The sequence below is a fragment of the Eleutherodactylus coqui genome, chromosome 5 (genome assembly GCF_035609145.1).
Source record: "Eleutherodactylus coqui strain aEleCoq1 chromosome 5, aEleCoq1.hap1, whole genome shotgun sequence".
NCBI classification, from domain to species: domain Eukaryota; kingdom Metazoa; phylum Chordata; class Amphibia; order Anura; family Eleutherodactylidae; genus Eleutherodactylus; species Eleutherodactylus coqui.
Genome location: NC_089841.1, coordinates 140675147 through 140694848, shown reverse-complemented (window position 1 = coordinate 140694848; position 19702 = coordinate 140675147). Strand labels below are relative to the sequence as shown.

General features: G+C 43.6%; 2 protein-coding genes across 2 annotated transcripts in view; one reads left to right on the top strand and one right to left on the bottom strand.

Annotated features, from left to right (window-relative positions):
- Positions 1 to 3214, top strand: part of TCTN1 (tectonic family member 1) — a 61011-nt gene extending 57797 nt beyond the window's left edge. Inside the window, exons 13-15 of the mRNA XM_066603255.1 lie at positions 587 to 709; positions 1750 to 1901; positions 2200 to 3214. Coding sequence (XP_066459352.1) covers positions 587 to 709; positions 1750 to 1893 — 267 coding nt within the window. The 3' untranslated portion in view covers positions 1894 to 1901; positions 2200 to 3214. The remainder of the gene's footprint in view (positions 1 to 586; positions 710 to 1749; positions 1902 to 2199) is intronic.
- The window catches only part of HVCN1 (hydrogen voltage gated channel 1), a 33765-nt gene continuing 17143 nt past the window's right edge, over positions 3081 to 19702 (bottom strand). Inside the window, exons 2-6 of the mRNA XM_066603256.1 lie at positions 13395 to 13599; positions 13090 to 13194; positions 8999 to 9230; positions 7778 to 7890; positions 3081 to 4631 (exon numbers count right to left, since the gene is read on the bottom strand). Coding sequence (XP_066459353.1) covers positions 4569 to 4631; positions 7778 to 7890; positions 8999 to 9230; positions 13090 to 13194; positions 13395 to 13574 — 693 coding nt within the window. The 5' untranslated portion in view covers positions 13575 to 13599 and the 3' untranslated portion in view covers positions 3081 to 4568. The remainder of the gene's footprint in view (positions 4632 to 7777; positions 7891 to 8998; positions 9231 to 13089; positions 13195 to 13394; positions 13600 to 19702) is intronic.

The following is a 19702-nucleotide window of genomic DNA, read 5'->3' as shown; positions in this document are numbered from 1 at the left end:
CCCATTGGGCTGCTAGCTTGTCCACAACATTAGGGCGCATTCAGACGACCATATATCATCTGGCTATTCATGCCGGCCGATATACGGCATCTCTCACTGCAGGGGAAGGAGGCTGGAAGAGCCGGGAGCAGTGCTCTGCCTCCTCTCCGCCCCTCTGCACTATTTGCAATGAGAGGAGGTGGGATGGGGGGTGAGGCTAAGTTCCGGGAATTAGCTCCACCCCTGTCCCGCCTCTGCTCATTGCAAATAGTGCAGGGGGGTGGAGAGGAGGCGGAAGCTCAGAGCACTGCTCCCGACTCTTCCAGCCTCCTTCCCCGGCAGAGAGAGACGCCGTATATCGGCCGGCGTGAATACCCGGCCGATATACGGTCGTTTGAATGCACCCTCAATTTGACCAGGTACAAATGCAGTAGATGGCTTAATCAATAAATACTAAGAGTAAAACTACTACTATAAAAACAAAAAACAACTTTTTTTGTTTTATAAGAAAATAAATAAAAAATGCAGTTTTAGAAATTTCCCTTTGTTTTTATATTTTGACCCATAAACCTGCACTTGTACTTTACAGAATGTTCTTAATTTTCAGGCTGTGTGCAGAATCCCAATTTCTTTAAATCTGGAAGTTAAATGGACAAAATTTGGCTCCTTGGTGAACACTCAGGCACAAATTGTGAATGTGGAGCAAAATATTGCTTATGCATCTTTCCCGGTAAGTAGCTATAGCTGTAGCTCGTCTTGGTAGATTTGTAGGCACATTAAAGGCCCATGGAAGGATACCGATTTTGGGGGGGGGGGGGGGGGGGGGGGGGGGCTTTTTTACAATGTTGCATTCAAAGTATCATAACTTTATTTTTTCCATGTATGGAGCTCTGGGAGCAACGATTTTTATCTCCACTTAGCAAAAGCCATAATATATATTCATTTTTTCAGTGACACGGCCATATAAGGGCTTATTGTTTGTGTAACAAGCTGCAGGTTTTTTTTGGTACCACTTTAGGGTACATACGACTTTTTTGATGTGTTTTTTGGGAGGTAACAACAAACAAAATAAGCATTTGCCTCAGTTTTTTTGGGTGGTGGAGAAGGGAAGTTTTCTTTATTTCTTGTCCTTCATACAAAAATGGTTTTGGGTTGTTTTTTTAACACACTTTTTTTTATGTCACTGTGGGAGACTTTAAACAATAAAAGCTCTGATCGCTATTAAAATGCATTGCAGTAGTTTTATACTGCTAAGCATTATTGATCACAAGAGCAATAACAGGGCATGCAGGCCCAGACACCAGTGCATGGGGTCCGGTTGCCATGATCATCCATCCGCCTTTCACGATTACAGCACAGATGGAGCACTTTGTGAACCCTTTACTTGCCGTGATGTATATTGATTGCCGCATGAAAGGAGTAAAGAGCGGGGTCCATGTGCTTATCTAACCCCACTGTTGCAATGCAAGGCTGGCTTTCAGTCACAGGTGACTCTGGTTGCGGGATAGCGCAGGCTCCCTTCCGAACCCAATGTGTTAACTAGCCCTCCGCCAGGATGTACGGTACCCTTACATCCAGTGGTGTGAAGGGGTTAAACTGATCTAACTTGCCCATTAAAATCGATGTGAGTATGCCTGATGTCTTTTTGCATGCAGAAATTTGCTAATTTAAAAAAGTAAACATGCACAGACCTGATGCAACATGCCTCGCACAAAATGTGCTTATGCCTTTGTGACGCCGGCCTAAGTGTATAATGTGTTTTGTTTACAGAATAACCTGGAAGGTATGAGATTTATACAGATCTCTTCCTCTGTGACTTTTCTTGATGTGTCACAGCCAGCAAGTCCTGGTTACAAAGCTCAGCCGACCATTGATGCAAAATTGCCCTTTGATTTCTTCCATCCATTTCTATAAATGTACAGGTAAAACATTAGTTGGTTATCTGGCTTCTCTTCAAATATTAATTGGGCTCTGTAAATGATTGGGTCGTTCACTGGCCTGTGACACTGCATGTCTTTAACATTTCTTCAATCTACACGAATTTACAAAAACCTAGAAACTAACTAGGTAAGTTCATCTGAAGTATAGTTTTATAAACTGTTTTCAGTCTGCATAAAAGAAATCGTCCCTCTTGTAGAAATTCTGTATTCACTGATTATTTATCCTACAGCAATTCTTGTGTATAGTAAGACTTTTAGAAAATTGTGTCTTCTCTTTCAGATTGATCTGCTGAATAAGCAATGAATGCATATGGAAGACAGACAGTGATACCCAACCAGCTGGAATTTGGAAAATTGTATGCAAAGATAGTTTTACAAAAAGATTGTGTACTTTTAAAAATTACCAATCTTCTTGAACAAAAACTCACTTATGGCTTTTGCGTTTTACTTATTACAATTGGATAGATCCCAGTCTTGTCCTTCTGGGCATCACTAAGAAAGATTAGTGTAAATTAGGATTCATTTTGTATCAGGCACTAGAAGTACAGTAGCCCTCTTAATGGTCCCTTATAAGGCAACATCTCCACTTGTCGAAACGAAAGATGGTCATACAACGTTTTGCTAAACAAGTATTTAGGTGACAGCTAAACCCTACTCCTCTGGACCCTGCCCCACAGGGGTGTAAGTATAGGTGTTGCATAAAGGCCCAGGACCCATAAGGCCTCTCTTCTCCATATAGGGAGCCTAGTAGTATGAATAAAGCAGAGTTAGGGGGCCCTGTTACAGATTTTGTATTGGGGGCTCCAAATCTTCAAGTTACGCCTCTGCTGCCCCATGCACTCTGGACTCCTCCAAGTGTGCCACCGACGACTCTGGTAGCAGCTTTTTTTTTTGAGCACAAAGGATTGGGCTTGTTGAAAAAAAGACGTGTCCGATCCTTCTTTCTTCCACCATGGGAGAGTTTGTACATCCCCATAAATAGATGGGCAGCTAATCCTGTCAAAATGGGAAGGCTTGGCTGACAATCTAAAATGCCTGAGCACCTTTAGTTTTATCAAAGAGGTCCTCTGTAGTGAGGAACAGCATAATATCTGACCTAGAAGTACAATAGACTCAGAGCAGCTAAGACAAAAAACTACTTAAAACAAACCTTACACTTGGTGGCTGGTCCATCGTGCTTTATTTTGGTCCAATAATGTTTTTTATTTATATATTTTTAGTTCTAATTGTAGAAAAATCACATTTATTAAGATGTACATGTTTTATACTGTGAGATTAAACACTGAGAAATCACATGATCTTTGTTTCTTTGCATTGCACTCATGTTACGCAGAACGCAACAATTTGTATATAAAAAGTCTTCCAAAATACCTTATTATTCAGATTATAAGACTACCCTCCCCCCAGGTTCAAGGAACACAAAAAAAATATTTCAGTTGTTAAAAGTTCCCTGGTGACTTAAGAGGAGGTACAAACGTTTGTGGGCCAAGGTAGTGCTTTAGTTTACTTACTAGTTACTTCCTTTTTTCAGTTATCTTTAGGTTACTAATAAAGATGAGCGAGCATACTCGCTAAGGACAATTATTCGATCGAGCATTGTCCTTAGCGAGTATCTCCCCACTCGGAAGAAAAGGTTCAGCTGCCGGCGCGGGTGAGAGGTGAGTTGCGGCAGTGAGCAGGGGGGAAAGAGAGAGATCTCCCCTCCGTTCCTCTCCGCTCTCCCCCGCCAGCAGCCGAATCTTTTCTTCCGAACGGGCAGGTACTCGCTAAGGGCAATGCTCAATCGAGTAATTGCCCTTAGCGAGTATGCTCGCTCATCTCTAGTTACTAATGATCCATGCAAGTAACGGTAAAGCTATAGGTGTAAATGCACTTTCACAAAAGTTTTTTTTATAGAAATGGAAGGGGTACAGGTACTAAAGATCCCCACTGATTGCTAAAATGAAGGGGCATAAACTGTTAGCCGAGCCCTGTATCCTTGCAGAAAGTGTTTTGTTTGCTTATTCACTTGATTGTGTAGGAATTTACAGGACATCAGGATAAATATGGGCATTGCTGTCCAGATATCAAAACATGGGGAATTTTTTTTTTATAACTATAGAACATTTTGTGTAATGACACTTAAATTAGGAGATATTCTTGTTGGACTTGTGGCCTCTTCGTCAGAAGGTCTCCATATCTGCTTGCGCTAGTGCTACTATGTATTGGAATCTATTACCCCTCAATGTGCTTTTTTTGTTATAACAAGGCTTTTTAACGCCCCACATCACAGGTGACTGTATGTAAGACTGGACATGATTTCACAGTATTCCTTTTTGTTTGTGGCTGCCTGCTTCTCCACTCACTACAAGTCATAGTGCAGCAGAGTGTAGCGACTGGCCAGTTGGTTGGAGGAATTGTTGAGCACAGCAGCGAGGTACAGTAACTGGCAGCACAGACAGCACTCAGACCAAGGAGGGTGACAATATAAAAGGATTGGGAAAGGCAGAGTACAAAGCGAGATCATCAACAAGGCACTTACTTCAAACGACAAGACAGGCTTTTTAGCAAGACTTTTCTTCTTGCTAAAAAGTGTATCTTCTAGTCTGAAAGAATATGGTACATATTTTAAAAGAAAATAGTCATCTTTATCTTCAAACAGTCTAGTTTCTAAAGCTCTGGAAATATGTTGTTTTGCTGTAATAAGGTTTGAAGTCTTGAGATCTCTTGCTCCTGCAAAATGTAGAACAAAAAGTTATTTTAGATTAAAGCCAGACAGCCTCAAACAATACAAACTCAAAGTTGAAACAGTTATAATAGCTCAATTTAGTGCAATTACTAGCACAGCAAGTACAACACCCATTATAGTCTAGTGTTTGCTGTCAGATCAGATCACTGCTTTGCATTTAAAGGGGCTTGCCAAAGTAGGTGATAAAAACGATCAGTAGGGGGCTCCGGTCTTATCACTGAGACTCCTACCGACCCCAAGAATGGGAGTTTCATGTCTCCTCCTCCTCTACCCCTTCCTTCACTGCACCACCCTCAGGGAGAAGATTAAAAATGAATGGAGCAGTACTACTCATGTGCGACCTCTAGTCAATGGGACTGCTGTAGATAGCCAAGCTCTGCTATTTCCATTATCCCCATTGAAATTAATGGAGCGGCACCACGCATGTGACCGTCATTCGATCTTCATGTCACTGCGGGTAGGTACAGAGTCTGCAGTAAGCAGAAGAGGGGGACATGGGACCTCATTACTCAGGTTCAATGGGGGCATCAGTGAATAAGAATGCAGGAAAAAAAAAACCTCACTCACCGAGCCGCTGCCGTCCGGGTCGTGGTCTCTGCCGCTGACCTGGGCTTCCCCTACACTCACAAGTCTATTGCTGTGGGCCAGGTTTGCAAACCCTGCCTCCAGCAATAGATAGAGCCAGCACCGAGAACCAATGCCCAATCATAGCCCTTCATTGACTGTCTCTGCCAATCAGAGCCGGCAAGCTCTGATAGGCTGTGACAGTCAATGAAGGGCTGTGATTGGGCATCGAGCCAGCGCTGATGCCCAATCACAGCCCTTCATTGACTGTCACAGCCTATCAGAGCTTGCCGGCTGTGATTGGCAGAGACAGTCAATGAAGGGCTATGATTGAGCATAGAGCCAGCGCCGAGAACCAATCACAGCAATCTATTGCTGGAGGCAGGGTTCGCAAACCTGGCTTACGGCAACAGACTTGTTAGTGCAGTGGAGACCTGGACGGCAGCGGCTAGGCGAGTTTTTTTTTTTCTTTATCTACTGTAGCTCGGACTGATTTTCGGGGTAGGGCTTATATTGTTTCAGCTGGTATCCCGCTCCGTGAACACAGCCGGGGTAGGAAGAGCAGCTGTGTTCTGCATTCTCCGCACAGAGGGCTCCAGCTGTGTTCTGCATACCCGGCTCGGAGTGCTCAGCTGTATAACAGCTGTGCACTCCGTGAACACAACAGGAGTATACAGTACACAGCGCTTCAGCTGTCCTCTGTATACCCCACTCGGAGCGCAAAGTGATTGCTCAAAACTGTCATACTGCCGTTGAGTGATCACCTTGCCCTGTAAATGCACACAACGATTATCGCTCAAAAAAAGGTCTTGAACAAATTTTGAGCGAGAATCCTTGTCTAAACCAGGTATAAGCTGTGAACAGGGCCTAGGGATAAGCTACATGATGCTGGCATCAGATACCCCTTCACTAGGTGGTATGGTGCTAAATAGAGATGAGCGAGCGTACTCGGAAAAGCACTACTCGCTCGAGTAATGTGCTTTATCCGAGTATCGCTGTGCTCGGGTCTGAAGATTCGGGTGCCGCTGCGGCTGACAGGTGAGTCGCAGCGGGGAGCAGGGGAGAGCGGGCGGGAGAGAAAGATCTTACCTCCGTTCCTCCCCGCTCTCCCCTGCAGCTCCCCGCTCCGTGCCGGCACCCGAATCTTCAGACCCGAGCACAGCGATACTCGGATAAAGCAAATTACTCGAGCGAGTAGTGCTTTTCCGAGTACGCTCGCTCATCTCTAGTGCTAAACCATTGTGCAGCTTTCTTGAAGAAAGCCAAAAGACAGTCTTTCCTCCCTGAAAGGCTTCCCATCCTCACAAATCGCAGGCTTAAAAGACATTGTCACACAATGTACCATGAAAAGCTGCATTCTCACTTGGTGTTTTTGCAGACAGCTCAGCTCTCACTGTAGTGGCCAGGTTTGGTATTACAGGCAAATTTCTTATTGAAGTGAATAAAAGTCTTTATATAGCGCCAACATATTCCGCAGCGTTTAAAAGACAGGGGAGAACAGATACAAAAACCACTGTTACATGTAATCGAATTGATGGAAACAGTAAGGGTTAAGGGTCCTGCTCCAACAAGCATACGTACTACAGATAATGCGGTGAAACAGAAGGTAAAGGGGCTGGAGATGTGCACGGTATGGCAAGGTGGAGAGTGAGGGATGCTATACACACAATGTTCAGACTTAAGCCATGTGGTGGCTGAATCTGTGTGACTATAGGCAGTGGTTGAGTGCAGCTAGCAGGGATTGCAGTCACTAAGACAGGGAGCATGTTATCAGGCGGAGTACTGAGGGGTTTGGTTTAGGGGATGTGGTATGCCTCCCTTAAGAGACGAGTTTTTAAGAGCACACCTGAAGTTTTGTGTGTCAGGGATTGCCCCGATACTTTTGGGGTAGCACGTTCCACAGGACTAGTGCTGCTCTGGAGAAGTCTTGGAGGTGGGAACTTTTCCTGCAAAATTAAGCTTGGTCACTACATTGAGAATGGAGCTGTCCGCTTCTTGCAGAAATCAGCTCAGTGCATGAGAGGCATTGAAATGGAAAACCAACAGCACAAAAATGGGAAAAATACCTTTTCAAGGGGAGGCTTTGAGGCTGCACAGTCACGAACAGAAGATGGACCCTATCTTCCTTGAAGCGACGAAATATGCAAATGTAGTGACAGCAGCACAAATCCAGGTGCATTAAAAGAGTTTTCTTTATTCCATCAGTAAAATATGCATATTTTACTGAGTGCATGAGAGGCACGGGTCTAGTGAACAGCGGGTCGGTTGGGATATAAGGTGGTAGACCCTCACCAAATCTCTATTGATAGCCTATCCTTAAATCTAAGCCAGCCATGGTTTGAACAGTTAACCATGTGATGGATTGGGAGCAGCAGTATGAAAGCTCTTCATTCTAGCTCAGAGGGGGTCATGTGGACAGGAATGGTCTGTCTGAAATACAGTCTTTAAGAAGTGGCCATTTAGGAAATGAGATATTCTTAAAAGTAACCTCGAAATGCCATCAATTTGTATCATAAAGCCATTGAATTTATTAGTGATTTCAGCACAATGCAAAGACGAACCGTACCTGTTGGGTACACTGCTGCTCCAGCTGTGAGACTTTCGCAAGTAGGGTCTCCTGTTTCTCCTTTAACGTGTTGATCTTTTCTTCTGCTCTGCTCTTCACAGACAAAATGACCCCTTAAAAACAAAAAGTAATTAAATACCGAGCTGTATTAATCTGACTGCCCCAAACAGAAAAAGAGCATTTTGGTAATAAATATTGATATCATAAGTGACATGTCAGTGGGTGGGACCCTCACTGAATAAGTAGTTGTTCTTGGATGCAGTGGGCTTGTATGCAGTTACACTTTATTAAAATGATTGAAAATTAAAAGGTGTTGTCCAGTTGTAAACTAACTGCAGCCTTTCCTTAGGATAGGTCATGAATAGTAGATTGGCGGCAGTCAGTTATCTGGGAACCCTGCTGATCAGTTGTGCTTTTGCACTGAGCTTACTTCTGCAAGAAGCAGATCGCTCCATTCTTGCTGTAGGGGCTAGGCCTGAAATTGCAAAGAAGATTTCCATTCATTCCAATGGGAATTTGGCCTGCAATACCAAGCCTCACCACTATAGTAAGAGCTGAGGTGTTTGCTTCCTAAAGAAATCAGCTCAGTACATGAGTAAATGGCCAAGGAAAGAGCCAATAGGTGGATGTCCCGGTGGATGTCCCTGCAGATCGCCCCCTCAATTTACTAGTGTGGCCAATCCTAAGGCTAGGCCACAACTCATTTATAGATAAGCAACCCCTTTAAGGTACTTTGCAAGTGGGATGTTTGAATAATTCCCATTTCAATATATAAGAACGATGCATTTACAGCTAGCTTTCCATTTAAAGTTGAGCAGATCACTCCTAGATTAACTACATTTCTTTCAGGCATATACCAGTAAATAGTAAGAAAAAGGTAGTGGTCCATCTAGAAGAACCTACTATCACTGTTGGTCAAAACAACCCCCATGAGGTTCTCACTTTAGGGGAATACATTTCTGAATTAAATACAGATCTTATTTTGTGAAACTGCAGGCTGAAAATATATAAAAATTGACTCATTGGTCTAGGAGAGGCATTCTAAATCACCATCCTCCAGAACCATACAGCATCACTTGGTAGTTAACATGCACACCGGCTGCAGTTATAGAATTTTATTATACTAGAGGACTCACAACAGACCCCGTGTACCGTGCAGGTATTAGATGGCAAATAAATGTTAAAATATCCAAATAAAAATATTGCTATTGCCCCATTTACCATTCACAATTCTGGCCACTCTCCAAAGTCTGAGTAAGATTAACAGGCCCACAGCGTTGAAGAAATCTGCCCGGGTTATGTAGACCACGTCGATGATAAAGGATATTATAACAATAACTGCATCAAACACTTCAAACTTGTGGTGGAAGAATTCCAGTCGAAAGGCATATAGTTTACCAACAATTTCCAGCAGAAAAAAGGATAATACGGAAACGCTCAAATAGTGGAATATCTGATGGGGAAATAAAAAGAATCACACATTAGTTCATGCAGACCCAATCTATAAACTAACCAACCATACCATTAGAACCACATGCCTAACAATATTTAAGTCTCCCTTTGCCACAAAAACAGTTCATCAAGACATGGTCTTCAGCAGGGCTCAGAAGGTGCCCTGTGGTATCTGGAACCAGCAGATCTTATAAGTGCTGTAAGTTACAAGGTAGGACTTCCATGGATCGGACTTGTGTTTCCAGGAAATCCCACAGACACTCAATCGGCTCGAGATGTGGAGAATTTGGAATCCAAGTAATCACCTTGAACGTTTTATTGTATTCCTCAAAGCCGCCTTAAATCAATTTTTGCAGTGTGCATTATCTTGTACTATCAGATCTGCAGAAGTGTTTAGGTAGGTCGGATTTGTCAAAGTAACAGCTAAATAAATGTCAGGACCCAAGGCTTACCAGGAAAGGATTTTGCCAAGAGCATCACATTGCCTCTGCCAGTTTACCGGCTGATGTTATTTCTTCCCCAAATGAGCTATGCACACACCCACCCACATGATTCATCAGAAGGGGCCACCTTCTTCCATTCCTCTATGGTCCAGTGCTGACATTTATGTGCCCTCCGTAGGCGCTTACAGTAGTGAAGAGAGCTAAGGATGGGCACTCTGACTGGTCCGCGGCTATTCAACCCCATATGCTACAAGCTATGATGCCCTGTGTGTTCTGACACTTTTCTGCCAATGCTGGTATTGTTTTCAACAATTTGTGCTACAGCAGTTTTTCTGTGGGATCGGATCACATGGCCTACCCTTCATTCTCCACATTAATCTATAAGCTTTTGGAAACCATGACCCTGTGTTTTTCACCTGAGGTACTGTAGGTACTAATCCCTGCATACTGAGACAAGAGACTTGCACCTTTAGAAATGCTGGGATCCAGTTGCCCAACAATCAGAATCTTGCCCAAACCGGCTCAGATTCTAACACTTGCCCATTTTTCCTGCTTCCAACACAGCAACTTCAAGAACTGACTGTTCACTTGCTTAATATATCCCACCTCTTGATAGGTGCCATTGTACTGAGATAATAAATGTAGTTCACCTCTTAGTGGTTTTAAGGTTATGGCTGGCAAGCCCTTTAAAATGCACATGGTTTTACAACAGCGTTATGAGTTCTACGCTTTCAGAATTTTTTTTTATTTTTTTTTTACATTGTTGAGTATTGTGGTCTGTACTGTGGTTCAGTACTGAATGGCTGCTGCTTACAGTGAATGGAGAGGGGTGAGGAGAGAACTTTCCTCCAGCCGTCCAAGCCCCCTGCTGGCTGCCTTGTCAGCAATCCAACCATGCTTGCTCCTGTGCAGAGCAAGCATAACAGGGCCAAATGTCAGGCATAGTTTGCCCAGCCCTCGTATGCAAAAGGACTCTAAGATGAAACTTTAGCAGCACTGCTACTGAGATTTCCTGTTCGCCAATTAGTTTTACAATAGACACCCAGTACCTTTTACAATCTGCTTTTGAAGTTTTCTCACACTGTGTTAAAGTGAGTTGAAGAGAGTCAGATTTTTCCCTCAGCGCCGCCCCAGGCAGGCCCTTGTTCTTGATTGGCATGCATACTAATTTCTCAATTTAGCAAGTTATTTAATAGATAATTTAGAGCCACACAAAACTTCTATAATAAAGTGTGATCAGATTCTCTGAGGTTCTGGCACAGGTTTAGATGTGGGACTTTGGGAGAAATATATTTGCAGTGAGACCTCTTCAAAAAGAGAACCCCTTATCCAGACTAGATTTTCGGTGACAGATTGGCCATATGTTATGTGTACTGACCATCCTCTTTGACAAGACCAAATTTTCAAGGCAATTTTCGGTGGTCAACCCAATAAGCTTTCACTGTATATGAGACGATATCAAAGAATGGTTTTTCACATTTCTAGTGTATATTAAGAGCTCTTGTATGAACTCCTGGTAAAACTCACATAAACAACATTTTCCATTGTCAAATGACAAACATCTCCCTTGTCTCCTCACTATCCCACAACCCCAAACTGAAATCTCAGAAAACTGCATGGCTAGCCTCGATCCCAGTCTCCTCAGCACCACATCCATTATCCATTCACTTTCAATATTAGGGGGGGGGGGGGGGGGGTGTCGCACTGGACTCTGTCCTCTCCTTTTACCCCACACATTCAATCTCTGGCCCAAACATGCCACCTGTGCCTCAGAGATATTGCTAAAAATCAGGCGAATCCTCACCACCGACACGCTAAAGACACTCGTTATTGTCCTCATCCACTCCCAACTAGACTACTGCAACTTTCTATTCATTGGACTTCCCCATACCAGACTCTCCCCTCTTCAATCCATACTAAATGTGGCAGCTAGGCTCATTTTCTATCCAGCCATTTCTCAGATGCCTCTGCACTATGCCAGTCTCTGCACTGGCTGCCCATCCACTGCAGAACTAAATTTAAACTTCTCACCCACAAAGCTCTCCAAGGAGCCGCGCCACCATACATCGCTTCTTTCCTGTCAGTACATCACCCAGCCTGCACCCTCCGAATAAACACCCCTCTAATACGAACTTCACAAGCTCACCTACAGGACTTCATCAGAGCATCATACATTCTCTGGAACGCTCTACCTCAAGGCATCTGGACAATTCCCGATACACGAAACTTCAGATGCGCCTTTAAAACGCACCTCTTCAAGGAGGCATACCAAATCTCCTGACCTAGTCCCAGTGCCCCTCCCTATGGCTCCCCACACCTTCCACCCCGCTTACTGCATACATCCCCTACCCCTGCACATCCTTACCGCTCTCACCCAGTTTGCCTCTTAATAACAGATTTCCATATGTAATTCCCATACTGCCTGTGTTCCCCCATGCCTTATCTCCTCCGTCCCCCTTGTACCCCCCCCCCCTCCTGTTTCAAACTGATTGTATATCACATGTAATTGTATTGTCTGTGTTCTCACATGCTTGAAAACGCTGCGGAATAAGTTGGCGCTATACAAATAAAGATTATTATATATAGTGTGCACCTAAACTATCCACATTTTTAGATCTAGCAGTCACGTTGGCTAAAATAGTTGCACACCCTGAAAAACCTCACATAACTGTCAAGCCTGATTAGCCAGTATCTCAGCAGTTTTACTGTTAATTGCTAAGAATGCTATTGGTTGCCATTTTAAAGGGCCACGAGTGAAATGTAATTATTTTTTCATTCAGTATGTAGCTAGTGTTCTCTTCATTAGTTATTCTTTTCTATCTGAAACTCCTGGCTTCTTTCTCCTCATTGATCTCAGTTTTGACCAGCGCAGATTTACTTGGGATTATGCTCTCTGAAACTAATCGATTTCTCGGTCTATGTGATGCTATTGCACGAACCCTACCACAGAAACTGCCTCAAGGGGAACACAGACACTCCTGTCACAGTCAGAGATGATGATCTCACAACCCCTGTCACAGGTATAATAAAGGGGATCACAGCTCATCCTACTGCCTGTATATTTATGATCTGTAGTTTAGGGCTTTTATAGACGAGACAATTGTCGTTTGAACAAGGGAGTGGTGTCACTGTTAGCTCAGTCACTCTTGTATGACCGCTTGAGATGCTGTATAAGTGAATGTGAAAGGCTGAATGATTGCCATATAAACTGAATAAGCCAACAATGGTTTTCACGCCTACATAAAATAGTTTACTTTTCGTTCATCATTTATTCTCATTTGCCATTAGCTCGCGTTTAGACCCAGCGATTATCGTTAACTTATTTCTTTGAACGATAATCGTTCCGTCTCAAAGCAACTCTTATTTAGAGGACTATAGATGATAATTAAATTACTGTGGAATATGGAGTGCTCTTACCTCTGGTATAATGTGGTTTATTTGGTGTGCCAATAGTTCCAAGTCCAATAGTATCTCAATAAGCACAAATAAAGCATCCAAAATGACTAGGCATACAATAACAATCTGTAAAACAATAGGGAAATATTAGCGGATTGACTCCATTTCATTATATTTCCAGCCAAGAGATACGCACTCCAACATACGGTTACGTTGGCTGAATATCACCTAGCAGTAACATCAGAAGTAGTGTTTATATCAGGAAATAAGAGTCTAAAAATGAGATCATTAGCAGATGGTTACTATTCTATACAGGATGGAAGTACCTGAAACTTGTGGCAATGGAAGAGCCACTTTAGAGCATCTCTGAAGGTGTATGAAGAGGTAAATGGATGGGGCGTCTTTTGAGTTTCTTCTTCTGGTTGCTTCTCCTCGTCATCAACGTTCCATTGCCTGTCATGGTGCTTGTCTCCAACAGAAGTAAAATGTTTCAGGTACTTGGACATGGTTGACCGCAGCTATTGTTCATCACTGGGGAAAAAAAAGGACCGAAATAGTGTAAGTCTACACCTAAGTAGAAGATCTGGAAGAGAAGTCTCACATTTACAAGAAACAAGTGGTGGGGCAAAAGGATCACAAACTTTCAGAATTAAAAAACAGAAACACCACACACTTAAGGCCTTCCTCACGCAGACGTTTTTTTTCAGCATTTAGCGCTGCGCTGTCAGAGGCTCCCATTGTTTTCAATGGAGCCGCTCAGACAGCTGCTCGATCGCAGCACTTTAGTGCCGCGATTTTGGAGCGGAGTCTGTTATATTTTTAGATGTTTAGCTCTCCTCAACGATGAGGAGTGCTAGAAGTCGGCATCTGCGGCCAAAAATGAACGTAAAATGTGGCAAAGCGCCACACTTTCAGCATTGCCCGTGTGAGGGGGGCCTTAAGGATGCCTACAAAGAAAGAAAAAAAAATGCAACTGTTAGGCATCATAAATGCCACAATTTTGCTTTCGATTTCAGATGCAGGAACAGCGGGTTTTAGCGCACCCCATCACTGTGATGGATGATGAGGTGCGCTAAATGTGGCACAACAGAGCAGACTGCTTGAAATCAATGGGAGCATTATACTGCGATTACCGCAGCGGTCAAAACTCCAGGGTAAAAAGCGCATGTGTGAGAGCCCTTAGGTAGGCTTTTAATTTTCCCCAAAAACCATCCCATATACTTTTCTACACGGAAAAAAATGCCTGGAGAATACAAAACAGAAGCACTGTGTGGTAAAAGGGTTGGACCATAACTATATGTTATCAGCTGAAACCCCCAGAGATCTCTGGAACTGGGGGTCCAGTATCACCCAACCTCCTCAGTGAGGCGGAGGCTAAATGGAGTGCTGGTCACATAAGATCGCTCCATTCACTTTCAAACAGAACTGCAGACATAGCCAAGTGGCTCTTGCTCGGCTATTTCCGTCAGCCCCATTGAATAGAATGGAGCGCAGACTGCGCATGCTCAGCCAGCACTCCATTCACGGTGATGTCCCTGCAGGGGGTTGCTTCTACCCAGGCAGAGTAGGACACAGGAGTCCCATAGTCGATACTGGCAGAAGTCTTATCGGTTGTACAGTAGTGTATGTCACAATCTGATGCACCGATGGAGCTCCCTTTACTGCTATACAGGTGCAGACGCATTTCTTAGTCCCACCTTCACCTAGCTGCACAGCTGAAGAAGGGTTTTGTAAGCAAGATGTACAGAACAGGCTGAATAAATAAAATCTATTGCAAAAAGAGCTTTAAAAAAAACAAAAAAAAAAAAAAAAAAAACAACCCCACCTATTCTTTACATTAAAAGAAAGAAAAAAAAGTTGTGTAGGTAATCTTCAGATGCAGTTTGCACATTGTGAACGGGTTGTCTCGGACCATAACAGGGTCTGAAGAAACTGGGCTTATTTTCTGCATCAAATCTACATACAGATTGCCATATACACATTGTTCCGCATTAATGAATATTGTGCCACAGCCTGTTCCTGTACATTTCCTTTTCTCAACACTTTTTGCAATACATTATAAAAAGTTGTGGTTTCAAAAAAAAAAAAGTCCCATTTATTTTTTTTGTACATCTACAGTTTAGTTTTATATTAAAGGGGTGGTCTCGCGAAAGCAAGTGGGTCTATACACTTCTGTATGGCCATATTAATGCACTTTGTAATATACATCGTGCATTAAATATGAGCCATACAGAAGTTATTCACTTACCTGCTCCGTTGCTAGCGTCCCCGTTGCCATGGTTCCGTCTAACTTCGGTGTCTTCTTGCCTTTTTAGACGCGCTTGCGCAGATCCGTCTTCTCCCTTCTTCTCCCTTCGGCTCCGCTCGGCAGCATCGGCATTTTGGCTCCGCCCCCTTGTACGCATCATCGCGTAGCTCCGCCCCATGACGTGTGCCGGTTCCAGCCTCCTGATTGGCTGGAATCGGCACATGACGGGGGCGGAGCTACGCGATGACGCGAAAAGGGGGCGGAGCCAAAACTCCGATGCTTCCAAGACCAGCCGAAGGGAGAAGATGCATCTGCGCAAGCGCGTCTAAAAAAGCAAGAAGACACCGAAGTTAGACGGAACCATGGCAACGGGGACGCTAGCAACGGAGCAGGTAAGTGAATAACTTCTGTATGGCTCATATTTAATGCACGATGTATATTACAAAGTGCATTAATATGGCCATACAGAAGTGTATAGACCCACTTGCTTTCGCGAGACCACCCCTTTAAGTATAGTCATTGTAAAAGGATGACAGAGCCAACAGAATATTGCCAATATCACAAAGAGACAAAACACTGGTAATTATGCAGTGGAGGTTAAAGCAGGGGCGTAAATATAGGGGCTGCAGTTGCACTCAACCCCTTAACCCCTTCATGACATGGCCCTTTTTATTTTCCATTTTCGTATTTTCCTATCCCCCCTTAAAAAAAAAAAAAAAAAAAAAAATCATAACTCCTTTATTTATCCATCAATGTCGCTGTATGAGGTCTTGCTTTTTGTGGAGCGAGTTGTATTTTTTAATGGTGCTATTTAATGTAACAAAATTTTTTAGAAGAGGTTTTTCAGTACATTATAAGTGGAGTAAAATAAAAAAATTTAAAAAAAACCACAACACTCCGCCATCTTCCAGTTCGTCTTGTTTCTATGGCGCACAAGCTGCAACAAAAATGACAATCATAACTTTATTCTATGGGTCAGTATGATTACTACAATACCAAACTTGTATAGTTTTTTTTTTACTATACTACCTTTTTTTTTTTCAAAGACATTTAATTTTGTTCAATTATTTTCTGCCGTTATTTTGTGCGCGCAATAACTTATTTTTTCGTCGACGTAGTTGAGCAAGGGCTCATTTTTTGCAGAATGTCCTGTAGTTTCCGTTAGTACTAATTCGGAATGCATACGACTTTTTGATCGCTTTTTATTGCATTTGCACCGACTGAAAAGTCAGCTTAACAGACTGCAGACGACAAGTGAGCGATTATCACTCAAATTTGTTTGATTGAATTTTGAGAAATAATCGTTACATGTAAATGGGCCATAAGACACTACACCTGCTTTAATTACTCAGCTCTGCCCACATGAGTGCTGTACGGTCAGAACTGCATGTGGTGTCAGACTACCAATGCATACTATATACAGTGTGTATCAGGCAGTCCGAGAAGCGGTTCGGCCATCTTTGTCTGTCCACGCCCGGAAGGTAACTTTAGAAGGAAGCCTACGATTAAAAAATGTTACTGTTCTGAGCCTAAGGCTGGATTCAGATGAACATATATTGACTGGGTTTTCGTGCCCAGCCGATATACGTTGTCTCTCTCTGCAGGGGAAGGGAGCCTGGAAGAGCCAGGAGCAGTGCTCTGAGCTCCCGCCCCCTCTCTGCCTCCTCTCAGCCCCTCTGCACTATTTGCAATGGGGAGAGGTGGGGGAGGGGCTAATTTGCAGAACTTAGCCCCGCCTCCATCCCGCCTCTCCCCATTGCAAATAGTGCAGAGGGGCAGAGAGGGGGCAGGAGCTCAGTTCCTGCTCCTGGCTCTTCCATCCTCCCCCTCCTGCAGATAAGGACACCGTATATCGGCTGGGCGTGAAAACCGAGCAGATATACGGTCGTCTGAATCCACCCTAAGGTTCATTTTACACGGCAAGATAAATTGGAACAAGCAGGCAACCTGCTGTGATGTAGTGACCATAGATCATTCACTCGGCAAGTGTTTACACTGAACAATAATTGGGTAGTTTTGATTGGTCATGGGAACATAACCTTCCTCTAGTCACCGGTCTGCTACTGCTTCCTAGTCAGCAGATTGATATGACGCCCATTTACAAGAGAGGATCTGCAGTGGACAAACTAGGATTTTTAGATCTACATGAAAGATCCAAATCAGTAGTGACGTATCGCTGATCATTCGCTCGAAGCATGAATTAACACCTAACAATTATCATGTAGATCACTCAATTAAATGATTTGCACAATAATCATGCCGTGTAAAAGGACCATGAAGCGTTATCCACTTGATCATATTTCAGCTGTGCAGTAGACACCTTCTTCGTGATAACATGCTTTGGGAAAGGCTTTCCTAAGCCAATAACATATGATCCAATTTCATTTTTGGCATAAAATGAAAAATATAATATGGCTGTGTGCACAACGCCCGAGGCTGTTCTCACACAAATACAACAGAGTTTTATTATCAAATCTATCCATTAACAAGTGGTGGTAACCCGGCAATCTACTCTGCCCAGAGTTTGTCAAACTTCCAACTTCAAGCACTATGGTAGCACCTAGGGCTCATGCCCACGGGTCTCCTCACAGAGGTTTACACGTTCTGCAGCCATACGAGTGTATAGGGCTCACACTGCGTACGAATGCAGACAAATAGAGCATGCTGCAATTTATTTCTCCTGCATATCGATACGCAGCGCTTACATGCCGGTGTGCATGGATCAAAGAAGTCCAATAACTCCATTCATCACGTATCACACATTCGTGCAACGCACACATGATACGCAGTGAAAACACGGTCACAGGCCTGAGCGCTTAATCATTCTTATAGTAGCTTTGTTACAAATTAAGAATATTTAACATATTCACAACTCAAAATCCGTATCTCCCACTCAATGAGTGGCTGAAATTGTAGACACTTGGCTACTTTCATGTGTCTACAAGAGGGACTTATTAGTAACCTGGGCAGTATAAGCCAAGTAGGGAGTGCAAGCATCTGATAGGTCCGCAGCTGACTATAGAGCTTTCACCAATGGGCCTGACTAATTATATGCAGCCTGGTACTTTATAGGGAGGGCAGTTTTGGCTCCTTATTGATCTGTGGACAAGCTACCCAAAGGAAAACTTCCAAACCTTGGGCACTAGGTCATGTTAGAAGAAAAGCATCTAACTATGAGAAACCGTTCACAACCAACTTGGAGACTGTTAATAGAACAGCCCCTCATTGCTCATTCGACACTGGCCCTGTGCCCTGTTCCATTTTACTCTTGGTTTTTAAGGGATATCCCATAAGATATTCCTCTATAGTAGATATGTGTTAAACAATATGACCCCTGCGGGGCTACTGGTTAGCATGGTGAAAACTACAGCTTGGTATGCTCTCAGATCAGAGAGCTTTGAGGAAAAAGACGAGCTGCAATTAAAGTATACAATAGGGAAGTGGTAAGACAGCTATTTGGCGGTTAATTCTTGCTTCCATCAATAGATTATTCACTCATTGCAACAAGAGGATTCGTTTAATAACATGACATTAGGAAGTTGCCTACCACACAGGACGACGATCGGGTGGAGAAGCAACCAACAGCTGTCCCAGCAATGATCGATCCTGTCATCTTACAGATGAGGGATCATTGCTCAGTGGGACGGGGATCGTTCTGACCCGCCTGTCTCCATTCACAGTAAATAGGCCATCATTCATAGATGAATGAATGCCTGTTTACACCAGCCGATAGTCATTTGATTTTTATGCCTGCATGAGTTGAACACACAATGGCAATCCAGCGAGAATCTGAATGATAGTCGTTCAATTGAAAAGGACCCAAAGAAATTCTGTTAGACTTTGTTCTTCAATTTTACATGCATGGAGAAAAATATCTGCATTAGGCAGCATTCAGACGACCGTATATCGGCTGGGTTTTCACGCCCAGCCAATATACAGCGTCTCTCTGCAGGGGGAGGAGGCTGGAAGAGCCGGGAGCAGTGCACTGAGCTCCCACTCCCTCTCTGCCTCCTCTCCACCCCCCTGCACTATTTTCAATGAGGAGAGGCGAGACGGGGGCAGAGCCAATTCCCAGAACTTAGCCCCACCCCCGTTCCGCCTCCTCTCTTTGCAAATAGTGCAGAGGGGCGGAGAGGAGGCAAAGAGGGGGCAGGAGCTCAGAGCACTGCTCCCGGCTCTTCCAGCTTCCCCCCCCCTGCAGAGAGAGACAACGTATATCGGTTGGGCGTGAAAACCCAGCCGATATACGGTCGTGTGAATGCACCCTTAGGGTGACTACCCACTAGTTTTTTTTTTCACTGCGAAATTCGCAGCGTTATTCTGCAGGGGTCTATGGGACTTGTAGTGTTAAAGATCGTGCAAAAAAAAATAAATAAATAAAATCGC